This window comes from Tauraco erythrolophus, chromosome 6 (assembly GCF_009769465.1).
Source record: "Tauraco erythrolophus isolate bTauEry1 chromosome 6, bTauEry1.pri, whole genome shotgun sequence".
NCBI lineage: Eukaryota > Metazoa > Chordata > Aves > Musophagiformes > Musophagidae > Tauraco > Tauraco erythrolophus.
The window spans coordinates 26,207,203-26,219,624 of NC_141470.1; the positions used below are offsets into that span (position 1 = coordinate 26,207,203).

The 12,422-nt window shown below is 34.8% G+C and overlaps 1 protein-coding gene across 1 annotated transcript in view; it reads left to right on the forward strand.

Moving 5' to 3' along the window:
• SBF2 (SET binding factor 2) overlaps nt 1–12,422 on the forward strand; it is a 282,057-nt gene that overhangs the window by 158,994 nt on the left and 110,641 nt on the right. Inside the window, exons 7-13 of the mRNA XM_086612941.1 lie at nt 3,889–4,021; nt 5,479–5,587; nt 6,307–6,420; nt 7,261–7,338; nt 9,646–9,759; nt 10,265–10,393; nt 11,173–11,271. Coding sequence (XP_086469067.1) covers nt 3,889–4,021; nt 5,479–5,587; nt 6,307–6,420; nt 7,261–7,338; nt 9,646–9,759; nt 10,265–10,393; nt 11,173–11,271 — 776 coding nt within the window. The remainder of the gene's footprint in view (nt 1–3,888; nt 4,022–5,478; nt 5,588–6,306; nt 6,421–7,260; nt 7,339–9,645; nt 9,760–10,264; nt 10,394–11,172; nt 11,272–12,422) is intronic.

Here is a 12,422-nt window from a genome sequence, read left to right on the forward strand (position 1 = left end):
GTGGCTGCACCTAAAGAAGGCTGTGACTCTGTGGGAAGCCCGCTCTGGAGCAGTCTGTTGGACTGCACCCCATGGGAGAGACTCACACTGGAGCGGTTTGTGAAGATCTGCAGCCCATGGGAAGGACTCACATCGGAGAATTTTGTGGAAGACTGTCTGCCAGGGGAGTGCCCCCACACTGGAGCAGGGGAAGAGTGTGAGGAGTCCTCCCCATGAAGAGGAAGGAGCGGCAGAAACAACGTGTGACAAACTCCACAACTCCCATTCACCGTTCCCTTGTGCTGCTGAGGGGAAGGAGATGGAGAACTTGTGAGCAAAGTTGAGCTCGGTGTGTCGCGTTTGTGTGGCTGCGCTCGAAGAAGGCTGCATCTCTGTGGGAAGCCCACGCTGGAGCTGGAGCTTAACAGTGGAGCAGTCCATGCCGGAGCCCATGGCTGCACCTGAAGAAGACTGTGACTTCGTGGGAAAGTCCATGCTGTAGCTGGAAATTAATGGTGGAGCAGCAAACTGACTGCAACCCCCATTCCCTCTTCCCCTGCGCTGCTTTGAGGGAGGAGGTAAAGGCAGGAGGAAGGGAGGGATGAGGGGAAAAGGAGTTTTTAAGATCTGGCTTTGTTTCTCATTATCCTCTCTGATGTGATTAGTAACTAATTAAATTGATTTTTCCCCAATTTGGGTCTGTTTTGCCCATGACCATAATTCAAGAGATCCCTCCCTGTCCTTGTCTTGACTCTCGAGCCTGTTTTGTTATATTTTCTCCTCTGCATCCCACTAGGATGGAAGGAGTGAGCAAGCAGCTGTGTGGTACTTAGTTGCCAGCTTGGCTAAACGATGATAGTCTTTTTTGACACCTGGAAAGAAGAGAGGGGTGACGAGAAGATGTTTTTAAGATTTGGTTTTATTTCTCATTATCTTACCCTGATTCGAATGATAACAAATTAAATTGATTTTTTTTTTTCCCCCAAGTCAAGTCTGTTTGACCTGTGACCATAATTGGTGAGTGGTCCCTCCCTGTTCTTGTCTCGACCCATGAGCCTTTTGTTGTATTTTCTCCTCCCCATCCCAGCAACGGAGGAGTGAGCAAGTGGCCACGTGGTGCTTAGTTGCCGGCTGGGCTTAAACCGTGACATCAAGAACATACTATATTAGGTAGACAAGTTGAACTTCTGTAGAACTTCAGCGCTGAGTTTTGACCTGTCTTCTAACATAGAGTGAATGAACTTCGGTTCTTTAAAGAAGCTATCAGGAAAAATCAGCAAGAAAAAAAAATTTGCAATGAGTAGACGTCTAAGTTTTTTGTAAATTGAAGACACTTAACCAAAATCCATTTCTTAAAATGGTAAACATAAAAATCCAGCAGACATACAGGTTAATGCTATAAATGAGCATGAAAATTACCTGTATTAACTGTACTGTAGTGTATCATTTTAGTAGTCCCTAGGAGACTGTGTCATCTTGTGCTTTACAGCCAATGTGTTCTCAATTGTTTTATAGAACAAAAAAATCAATGTAACCATATTGTTTTGGATTCATAGACACACACCAGCACTAGGAAGTTGGACTGGTTTATGCACATCTTTCTTAGTTCAAATGCTTTGAAGTACTTGCAGGTGTCCTCCTTATACATAAGCAAAATCTTGATTTCTACTCCATTCATGTATTTTATTAATCAAATTTTTGCATTTTTAAGTGCTCAGTTATCTACTATTGAGAATTCTGTATTGTTTTGATGTCTGATGAGGAAGCTTATATTCAGAAGATATTTCAGGTGAAAAATGTTGGTACTGGATAAGTTTTAAGACTTCTAAAGGTATGAGAATTAAGGTATTCCTTCTAGACTCTTGAATCATCATAATCCACAGCAAGAGAATATCATGTAGCTAGAAAAAGGGCAATTTATTTTACGGAGCTTGATTTCAATTGAAAAATTTCAGTAATGTTTTAATTCTTTGTAAAACACAGTTTAAAGTAATAACATCCAGAAAATATTTCAGAACTGTTACCTCTCAGCCTAGTTTGCAGTTTTAAGATGTGCAGAATAGAAAATCATCTCTTTCAGTAATTTTTAGTTCTAGATATTTTGATCGCAAGAGGATTTTCTTTAGATAATTTAATTGCACAAAATGCTGTGAATATTTGTGAGGTTTTTTGGTATTATTCTCCTCAGTAACACCTGCCAGAACATTACAGGTTTATAGAGGATTATTTGAAAATTTTTATATCTGATTCTAGGAAAAAAATGACAGATGTTAAAAAAAAAATGTATTCCTAACTGTCTTAAGACATTTGATGTGGAATGAAATGGTGAAAAAAGCCCACTTAACTTGAAAACAAAAACTTGGTTTAAAACAAAAGTATACTCCCAAACAAACTTTAAATCTGGGAAAGGAGCAAGAGCAGTTTTGCATAAGAAGGGCAGTTCAAGTATTTAATTTCTTACAGAGATTTTTTTTTTTAAACAGGCAGCAGTTTCTAACTTTATGTTCAAATACATACACAAGAAAGGACACTATTTCAAGTTACCTTCTAACCATTCACTGATGAGTGTTATTTCATTTGCATGGGGAAGCTAGTTCATTTTTTTTTTCAACACTATCCTTACATTGTATTTTATTATGCCGCTGAAAACAGTAGCAGATATTTGCAACAGTAACTCACTTAAGCAGTATAACAAAGCCTTCTGTCCTTGAGTCCTCTTAAGACTCTGCCTTTGATTTCATGAGTTTGTCCGTAGGATTCTTGGAGAATGCAGTTTGAAAGCACGAGCTATTATGTTCTTGTTTGACTTGTTCATCATTAAATCTTTTTCTCAACAGCCTTCTCTGAATCCTTGTCCTTTTATATTTATGAACGAAGCTCCACTCCTGCGAAGAATATTTTCATACGTTATGGAAAAAAAAGATTTGTCAAAACATGAATAAAAATTTCTTAAGCCAAACAAAGTGTTAATTATCATGTGAATATAGTAGCTCTCAGTAGTCACACTTCTCATTGGGAAGATCATTGTAAGATAAGCAGGAGTTTTGTAAAGGTAGTACAGGCTGTGTTACTGATAACACAAGTTATGCCCTCAGGGAGACATCATACATTCCAGCATATTTCAGGAAATTTCATAAATTTCAGCATATCTTACATATCTCAGACATGTCTACTTCTCAGGATGGGACTTTGTTTTAAAGGAAGTGTATTTTTGGTTTTCCCTGAAAGCACGTGGCTTTGTCTCCTAAGTAAATTGCGTTGTTTTATTAAAAAAAAAAAACACCCTATAATCTGATTCATGACTCTTACAGTGAATCTAGTGGGTCTTGTTTAAACAGTCAGCTCTTCGTTAACATATCCTTCTAATGACATGTACACTCTTACTGCCTTTTTTTAGGCTGGTGATTCCATGCTTTCCATGGATAAAATATGAATTTATTTACTAGGAATTCTTTGCCATTTTCTTTTGAGCTAGGCAATATGATTTTATCTTTCTTATCCCCATGGAGACAGACAGAGGTTTAGAATTTAAGCCTGCATCAGTGACCAGAATTGAATTCTAGATACACAGAAGTCTATACAGAAGATACACACAATACTGTTTGAAGTCATTATTAAGCGTTGCTGGGATCTGTGCTGAGAAGAGGAAATCTTTGAAAGTGGTATTGAAAGGGAGATAAAATACAGTATATTTGAAATGTAGAAATACATTCAGAAAGTATTTTAGCAACTTGGAAAAAAGGAAGCTGCACTAGTTTAAAAAAAGGTAGAAAAACTTGAGATTTGGCAGTTCATGCATTTATCAATATGCTTTTTGAAAATTCCTCCAGAAAATGGTACATTTTAATGTTATTTTGATTCTTCTTTTGACATGTTGCTACAGTTCTTTTTTTTTTTTTTTCTCCTAAGGCATCCAAAATGTACTCAGCTTATTCTGTGCTGTGCTTACAGAAAATAAGGTTCTCTTTCACTCTGCAAGTTTTCAGAGGCTTAGTGATGCCTGTAGGGCTCTGGAGTCTTTGATGTTTCCCCTCAAATATAGGTGAGTTGCATTTTGATTCTTTGAATTCTTTGACCAGTTTTATAACCCATTTTATAACTTATGTTACAGTTTCCTTAACAAAAAGAGTTGTGCTATGTTTGTTCAAATAAGCAAAGGTTTTCACGATCATATATATAAGTCCTGGTCTGTACACATCATTAATAAAAATCTGATTGCATTGTGGCAGTGGAAACACTTAAAAGGAGAAACATCCTACCCACAAATACAATAGAAACCCTGCTTACAACGTTAATTGGCTGGTAAAACTGCCTGCCATTAAGTAAGAGGAGGTGCATGACAGGAGAACCAGAGATTGAGGTCATAAACTGAAACAGAGGAGAGGGAGGTTGCTGACTATATACTGGGAAAACGTTTTATTATGAGGATAGCTAAGCAGTGGAACAGAGAGCCTATGAAACTTCCATCCTTGTGGGTTTTCAGGACCCAGCTGGACAGAGCCCAGTACAACTTGATCTCGATTTGGTCTTGACCCTGCTTTGAGCAGAAGATTGGACTAAATGATCTCCTGAGGCCCTTTACAACCTGAAAGATTCTGTGGTTTTAAGATAACATCTGCATTAGCTTGTATCTCTGTTTTAAGTCACTGACAAACGTCCAACAGAGAATGAATTTAAATCCACAAATTGACCCTCTCTAAAAATCCCCATCTGAAGCCAATGTTTTGAAATGGAAAATTTAATGTCAAACTATTTGGGTTTTTTTTAGGAAGAAGACATCTAATTCTGACACATCTGTTTTACAAGATAGTTATATTTTAATAGAATGTTTTTATTTAAAATATTTCAGAAACATATTCACTATTTATTTAAAATATTCAGTTCAAATGCATTGATCAATTTAGATCTAGATTTTCATGTTGCTCTAATGAAAACACTGTTGGTTTGTCCGTTTTTTTATAAATTGTCAAATCAAGTAAACAATACATGAAGTACAGAGTTCAATATGTAAGGTTTAATTGTCATTTCAATATCAAAGCAAAAGATTTCATTTAAAGATTTCTTATTAATGATATTTCAGGAAAGGCTGCATTTGGGGTGTCTGACCAAAAACTAACCATGTTTTTAAAATAAAATTATTATCCATAACTTTAGTGTCCCAAGTTACTTAAAAGTTGCAGACAAATATAATGTCCATATAGCATAAACACTACAAATATAAATAGACTTCTCTTATTTTGCAGAAAACACTTGTTTACAATAAATTGTAGACTATAAGATAATAATTTCTGGAGGTTACTTGACAGATGTTCTTTTAACAGCGTGGCACTTTATAAAGGAGTATTTAATTAATACTTTCATCTTACGTGTTTTTAAAATTCAAGTGTTTATAGTAAATTCAATACATAACAGGAAGATTATATCTTTTTAAGAAAAAAGCTGCCCTACGTGAAAGGATAGTCAGAATCTTTTATTTTATTTAATCTATTCTTTTCACAGTTATCCCTATATTCCAATTCTTCCTGCACAGCTATTGGAAGTTCTCAGCTCACCAACACCTTTCATAATTGGCGTACATTCTGTCTTTCGCAATGACATTCATGAGCTTGTAAGTATGCCTACCCAGCGTGTTCATAGTCACGGTGGCATTAGTGATCGTTAGTTGCAGAGATTTTCTGTGCTTCAGAGATGTTTACACGAGCAATTCATTTATGTTTTCAATACTGTTGTAGAAAGCAAGACAGGATAATCAGGAGAAGAAAAAAGAAAAACCATAAATTGTTTTGTAATTACATTGAGACTATAAAGTAGAGGAGAGAAGTGATTTGATTCTAGTACCGGTTGGGAAGGTACTAGAATCCCATTCCAGCTTTGTTATATTTTTCATGAGTTTGAACAATGTATGTAGGATTTTCAAATATATTATTTTAATGCTTAGTTTTTAAGCGTGTGCTTGAAGAAACTGAACTAGGTTTACAGAGGTGCCTAGAAACATCTAATTTTACTTAGAGTTGGGCTAACTGTGTCCTTTTGCAAACAGCCTATCAGATACCACTAAACACAGACCTGCAACATCCAGAGACAGAAGTCGCTTTTGAAAGTTTGGCCTAATTTCACTTTCTTTTGTTTACACTCATTTTTCATGGGTGGATTCAGTAATATGAAGTATTTGAAGTATTTCCTTTATCAAAAGCATTCTGTGCATTACAGTTAGTACTGTTTTAATTTGTTTATTTTAGCTTATGTGCAGATCATGAAATTTGAACTGTTTTTAAACTGCGCTCACAAGTATGCACGATCAATAATGTATGTGTTTGTCCCTTACAGTTAGATGTAATCATAGCAGACCTGGATGGAGGTACAATTAAAATTCCTGAATGTATTCATCTTTCTCAGCTACCAGAGCCACTGCTACATCAGACTCAAATGGCGCTTTCTCTAGTATGTTTCGATATAAACCCCGTTTCCCACCCTCTCACTTATTTTTAAGGAATGAAAAATTAATTTCAGTATTAAATAGTTTTCAAACACACTGGAAATGTGAGATTTAAAACTATGATTCATGCCAATATTTCTGTTTTTAGAATAATTTAGTATCTTATATCTTTAGTATATTTTAGAAGAAGTTAGAGTTAATATCATCAGCAATTTACTACTGAAATCTTTTTTCACTAGTCAAGAGGTAGGCAGTGATTTTTCCTTGCTAATAATGTTTTTTTAATGAGTTCAACCTCAGTATTTGAGCAGCATTGTTACTATTCAGTTTAGCTTCTTCTCTGTTTTTATAAATTCAACTGTAGATATTCTTGAAGTTAAACAAGTGAATAACTGATTAGTCTTAAAGTTTATTTGTATGATGCCTCTATATCAATATTCAAGAATTCTACATTAGAGAATCACCAAAAAAAGTAGTTCTGCTTGTCTTTTTACTATCATTGTCATAAGTTAGAAAACACCTTATTTGGAGGCTTCTGAACAAATCTTCTTATCTTAAAGAGAAGAATTTTATATCTGTTAATCTGTTTCAGAAGAATCAACTCTAAAATCCCTGTGTTGACTAGCTTCCTTGGCTGTAATAGGAGTTTTTGATAACCAGCTCACTTACAGAAACCTGAAGTTGAGACATTAGTCCCACCTTTATTTCCATACAGTTTTCATTACTTAACTTAATCTATTATTTAAAACACTTAGCTATCAGTAAAAATTAATTTGAGAAAGAAAAAAAAAGTAATTTATCTTGTTATATTGTATGGAAAAAATTTTGTTTAAAATATTTTCTAGGTTTTGCATCCTGATTTGGAAACAGCAGATTATGCATTCCCTCCCCCACGAACGGCTTTATCACACTCAAAAATGCTGGTAAGATTTCCGTGTGATGTCTGATTTTCTCAAGTAGAAAACTGTTGAAATTTTAGACTAACTTTCCTCTAAGAATTTCTACTTTGTGTTTTCTTTTTCATATCTATATTCTTTATAGTATTGTTGGTGAAGCAAAGAAATGCCATTGGACTTTGCATTCTGTCCTCTAATAGCATTTTAATGGCTTATAAGGTTTTATAAACATATTTGCATTCATATGGAAGCACCTTATTTTCTTTTAATGTTGCTGTCTGTTGAGTTAAATCTGTGCCTCCTCTGATTCGTAGACCAGTAAAGCTGCAGAATTTTACATGAGTGGACAAACTGGTCTTTTTGTGCGTTTGTATAAAAACAAAAAACTAAGATATTTTATAGACACCCCTCTAAAAAAAAAAAAAAAGATTCAGATGCATTAAAGATGTCACTCAAGATGTAGATTTTTAGAGTAAATATGAATAAAGGTAGGAGTGATAGCTGTGTCAGCAAAACATAAGTCAGTGGTTTTACAATAATGATAATTATTATACATTGTATACTTGGACATACTGGGAATGGTTTTTAACCATATATGGTTAAATGGCTTTTCAACCTGAATGAAACTATATGTAATGTCTATAGTAAAAATAGCCTGTAGAAAGCTTTCTACTAAAATGTGGTTAATTTAGATTAAAAGTAGTGTGAAACCATGGTAACGTTTTAACTACTTGGTAAAGCTGCGCGTTTTAGCTTGTAGGAGTATCCAGAATTGAACTTGAGTTGGTAGTCCAAACTAAAATCCAAAAGCCAATTTGATTTAAGAACGCACATTGGTTTTTGTGTAGCTGTATTTGAAAACATAAAACTTGTAAGTGGTACAATATATTTGTTGTTATTTCTTGCTTTAAGATTGGAGTTTTTTCATTGCTGAAGACAGGAAATGTCATTCATATTTCATTGAAACTAGCAACAGAATTCAGCGAAGATCTTACTTTGAATATTGAAGTTATAAATCAGTGTAATTTTGTATCAAAATACAAATTTCAATAAATCTGAAAGAAACTACCGTGTTTTCAAGTAGTCCAAAAAGTCAGGGTATAAAGGTACCTGTTAAAATCGTGGAGAGTAGCCTGGACACAAAGAAGCTGAGACTATCTCTCAGTACCAAGTGAGCCCTTACAAAATTGAGTTAAAAATAAAATGATCTCTCTCATCTGCCAGTGAAGAATAAACAGACATCTACAAAAATATTCCACTAGGAACAGCTTTAGAGAATCTTATATATACCTAAGCTTATTTATGTAAAAAATCATTACAAGCTTTAATATATTTAGGTGGTATTTACTTGCTGATTGGCTGATCATCTGTTTACCTGATTAGTTAATATAATATTCTTTGCTGCTTGTAACTTTTAAAGTTAGAGTTTGTTTAAAAAGTCCTTTAAGATACTGTAAAACCTGAGGTCATAAAATGATTTTTCGGACCTCAGGTTTTAGACATGGCTGCAGTCTGAGTAGGTACCTGACCTTAGATAAAATAACATGGGTGACACAGGGTTTGATCACAGTCACTGCCCAGGTCTGCCTCTAACTGTTCCCATCATTTCCATTAACCCATCAATGTTTATGTAAGCACTCCCTTGCTCATTTAAACCAAAATAAACCAGGACTTTAAAGATCTACTGTTTAAAACTTTTCAGACTAACCCTGGCTTATGTTGGCTGCAGTAGATTGGCAAGTGAAGATGCGAACTCAAATCCTAGAGAAGTCGCTGGGCAAACTTAGAACAGTCCGCTCAGCTGGCGGAGCCACAGTGGATGACTATGGTGATACCTGTGATACTTTGAGCCTGGTTCCCCCAGCAGCAGCAATGCCAGCTTGGGCTCCTGTGGTTCCCTGCCCACTCCAATGGCACTACTTGTGTGGTGCTGCAGAGCCACACTTACTTTAGGGAATAAATCCAGGCTAAAATACCCCCTTTCTTTTGAGCGTTGTTTTTCTCTCATGGCAGTTCCTTCACGTGGTTCACCACATGACCACTCCAACAGTTACACTTGAATTGCCCAGGGTCTGTTGTGCAGGCATAGAAAAGAGAAGTGGGAGAAAATGGGTGAGTGTGTACTAAATCTGTCATTGCTATTTGCAGACAGGTCGGTCAAACTGTAGCCTCATATAAGATAACTTTACATGTGCACAAGTATCTCCACTTCTGTGCCGCGCTGCTGCATTGTTTGATGAATTTGTAGGCGTTTCTCAGATAGATTTATACAAAGTGTGGAAAAGTTTAGAATACAAAAAACGTTTTGACAGCATTTTCAATTCTTGCTTACAGGATAAAGAAGTGCGAGCAATCTTCCTTCGGCTATTTGCACAGCTTTTTCAAGGATATCGGTCGTGTCTTCAGCTAATCAGAATTCATGCTGAACCAGTAATTCATTTCCATAAGGTAAAAGAGAAGCAGTGACGTATATTTAGTTAGTATTCATTTGTGTCTTTTGAAAAAGTGTTAAGGTTTAAAAAAATAAAATAAAAGAATCTACATGTGATAAGCATATCGTTTTGACACAGCACTGTGTCAGTGCGTTTTAGTGGGACTAATTGCAGGGACAGTGATGAAATGTGAAACAAAGTTAACATTGAAATTTAGTACAAAGACACATTGAGTAATCAAAGAATTTTGAAAACATATATATGTAATTAGAAGAAAATACTTGAAAGTACTAGTTTTCTATTTTATTACCTGTAAGATTTGTAGAATGTGTGCATCAGGCTTCCTGTTACACACTTCTGAATTTAGGTATAAAAAGACACTAGGTAATATAAAAGATTTAATTAGAAAGTATCATATATTAGTATAAGCTGTTGAAAATGTTAAGCTCCTAGTACATAAACGGTTGGTTGTAGTTTTGATACTGATAAAATGCATCCATTTTTTTCGATCTGTATTGCAGACAGCCTTCTTGGGGCAGCGAGGCTTAATTGAGAATGACTTTCTAACCAAAGTTCTCAATGGAATGGCATTTGCTGGTTTTGTGTCAGAAAGGGGTCCTCCTTTCAGAGCCTGTGATCTTTTTGATGAGGTGAAGACTGTTTTTATATTCTCAAGTAAATTAAATACCTAAGATATTTCAGCGTGTGAAAAAGTATTTAATTGCTTCTACATCCTCACTGTTTAATATATAAAGTTTAGTATAAACTTCTCAATTCTCATTTTCTACTAAGCATACAATTCTAGCTTACTTCCATAAAATTATGCCCTGCTGTATGTATGAAGTTAAACAGTTGTATAAATCATGGTGATGCGGTTCCTATTGGTCTGGTTTGGAACTTCATAATGCATCACATGTGCTAGTACAGAATTATTTTGAGTAATTCAATTGTATTCTTAGAAACATTGAAAAAGTAATTGAGAACTAGTACATTAAATACATACCCAACAATATAAACTGGGACAAAGATTTTTTCTTTTAAAAAGTAATGCCATATTTTTACTGTGCTGGCTTTTATTTGAATGTAGAGTACAAATAGAGTTTGGTATTAATTCTACATAGTAGTAGTATGTATGAGAAATACAGATTGTGGTATTGGAAATGTTAAAGGAATGTTTTAGGTATGTAGGACTTTCTGTGTTAGGTAGGACTGTAAAGTCTGGTAACAGAAGCTCTATAATAAAGTGAAAATGTCTCATGTCCCATAGCAACGTGACATTGCACATTTTTCAGTGTTCAGGTTTTTTTTTGCTCAGTTTCAATTTGAGATTAACTTTTCATAACTTACATGGGAAAAAAATAATTTTTAGATGAATTATAAACGTTTGTATTCTTTTTTTCTTTATTCTTTTTTTTTTTTCTTTTTAAAGTTGGTAGCCTTTGAAGTAGAAAGAATTAAAGCTGAGGAAGGTAATCCACCAAAAATGATAAAGCATGTTAGAGAACTTGCAGAACAACTCTTCAAAAATGTAAGTTTACTATACCTGCTGTGCTTTTAGAGTTGAGATAGTACATTGAAAATTTGTATTTCTGAGATTGATCCAGTGTCTGAAATTGGAAATGACTGCTTGTGGTAGTCGTCATCTGTATTATGACAAAAGACTTCAGAACTTTAAATGTCACCAATTTTTGTACGTACGAGGGAAGTTCAATATAGCAATACTGATTTATTAATGCTAGTATTGGTTTACCTATTAACTACAGCTACTTAATAGTCTATTTTCTTAGTGTGTATTCACATAATGTATATAAACTGTTATTTTCTCTGCTACAACCTGTCCATGCTAAATACATCTCTTTTCTTGCCAAATGACTATAATACTTTTTTTGGAGGAAAGAATTGATACACATTTTAATCTGCCTTGTTGACAGAAGACATTAGAAGAGAGAGCAAATATGTCTCTGTGGACTAAAACCAATTAACATTTTAAAACATACATGGAATGTTATCTCTTCTCCATGTGTGGTGTAGCATATTTATTTCAGTATCTTAACACTGATACCTTTACACTGACACTTCAGACTTATGATAAGAAGATGCATCTTGTGGAAAATGAAGAGAAACATCAGGCATCAGAATTTTTCTTACACAGATTCATTTCATCCATGAGATTTCTTCCGTAATAAAAAATTATTTATTCCATGGTACACCTCCTCATCCTATAGCAGTCTCTTAATTATAAGTATTGATGGAATCATCTTCTCTTATGAGCTAAAATTAAGTTATTGGGGAAAAAAAAACTTCTTAATAAGTATTAAATTCTCTGCTATGAATTTAATAGTGGTGCTGTATATAGCAAAGCGTGTTTTTCGAATTCATGTCGGTCTTTCAGGTTAACACTGTCAGAAGGTATATTGGTTGACAGTTTTGAGACATTCAGGACTGTTAGTTTTGTTAGAAAGTCAATGGACAATATTAAAGTAAACTAGTCTGATTCATTTTCATCAGATGGCATAGATGAGCAAAATAAAATTTGGGGAAGATATAGCAGAAGAAATGAGCAGTGTTCATAGAATCATAGAATGGTTTGGCTTGGAAGGGACCTCAAAGATCATCTAGTTCCAACCCCCCTGCCATGGACAGGGAAACCCTCCACTACACCAGGTTGCCCAAAGCCTC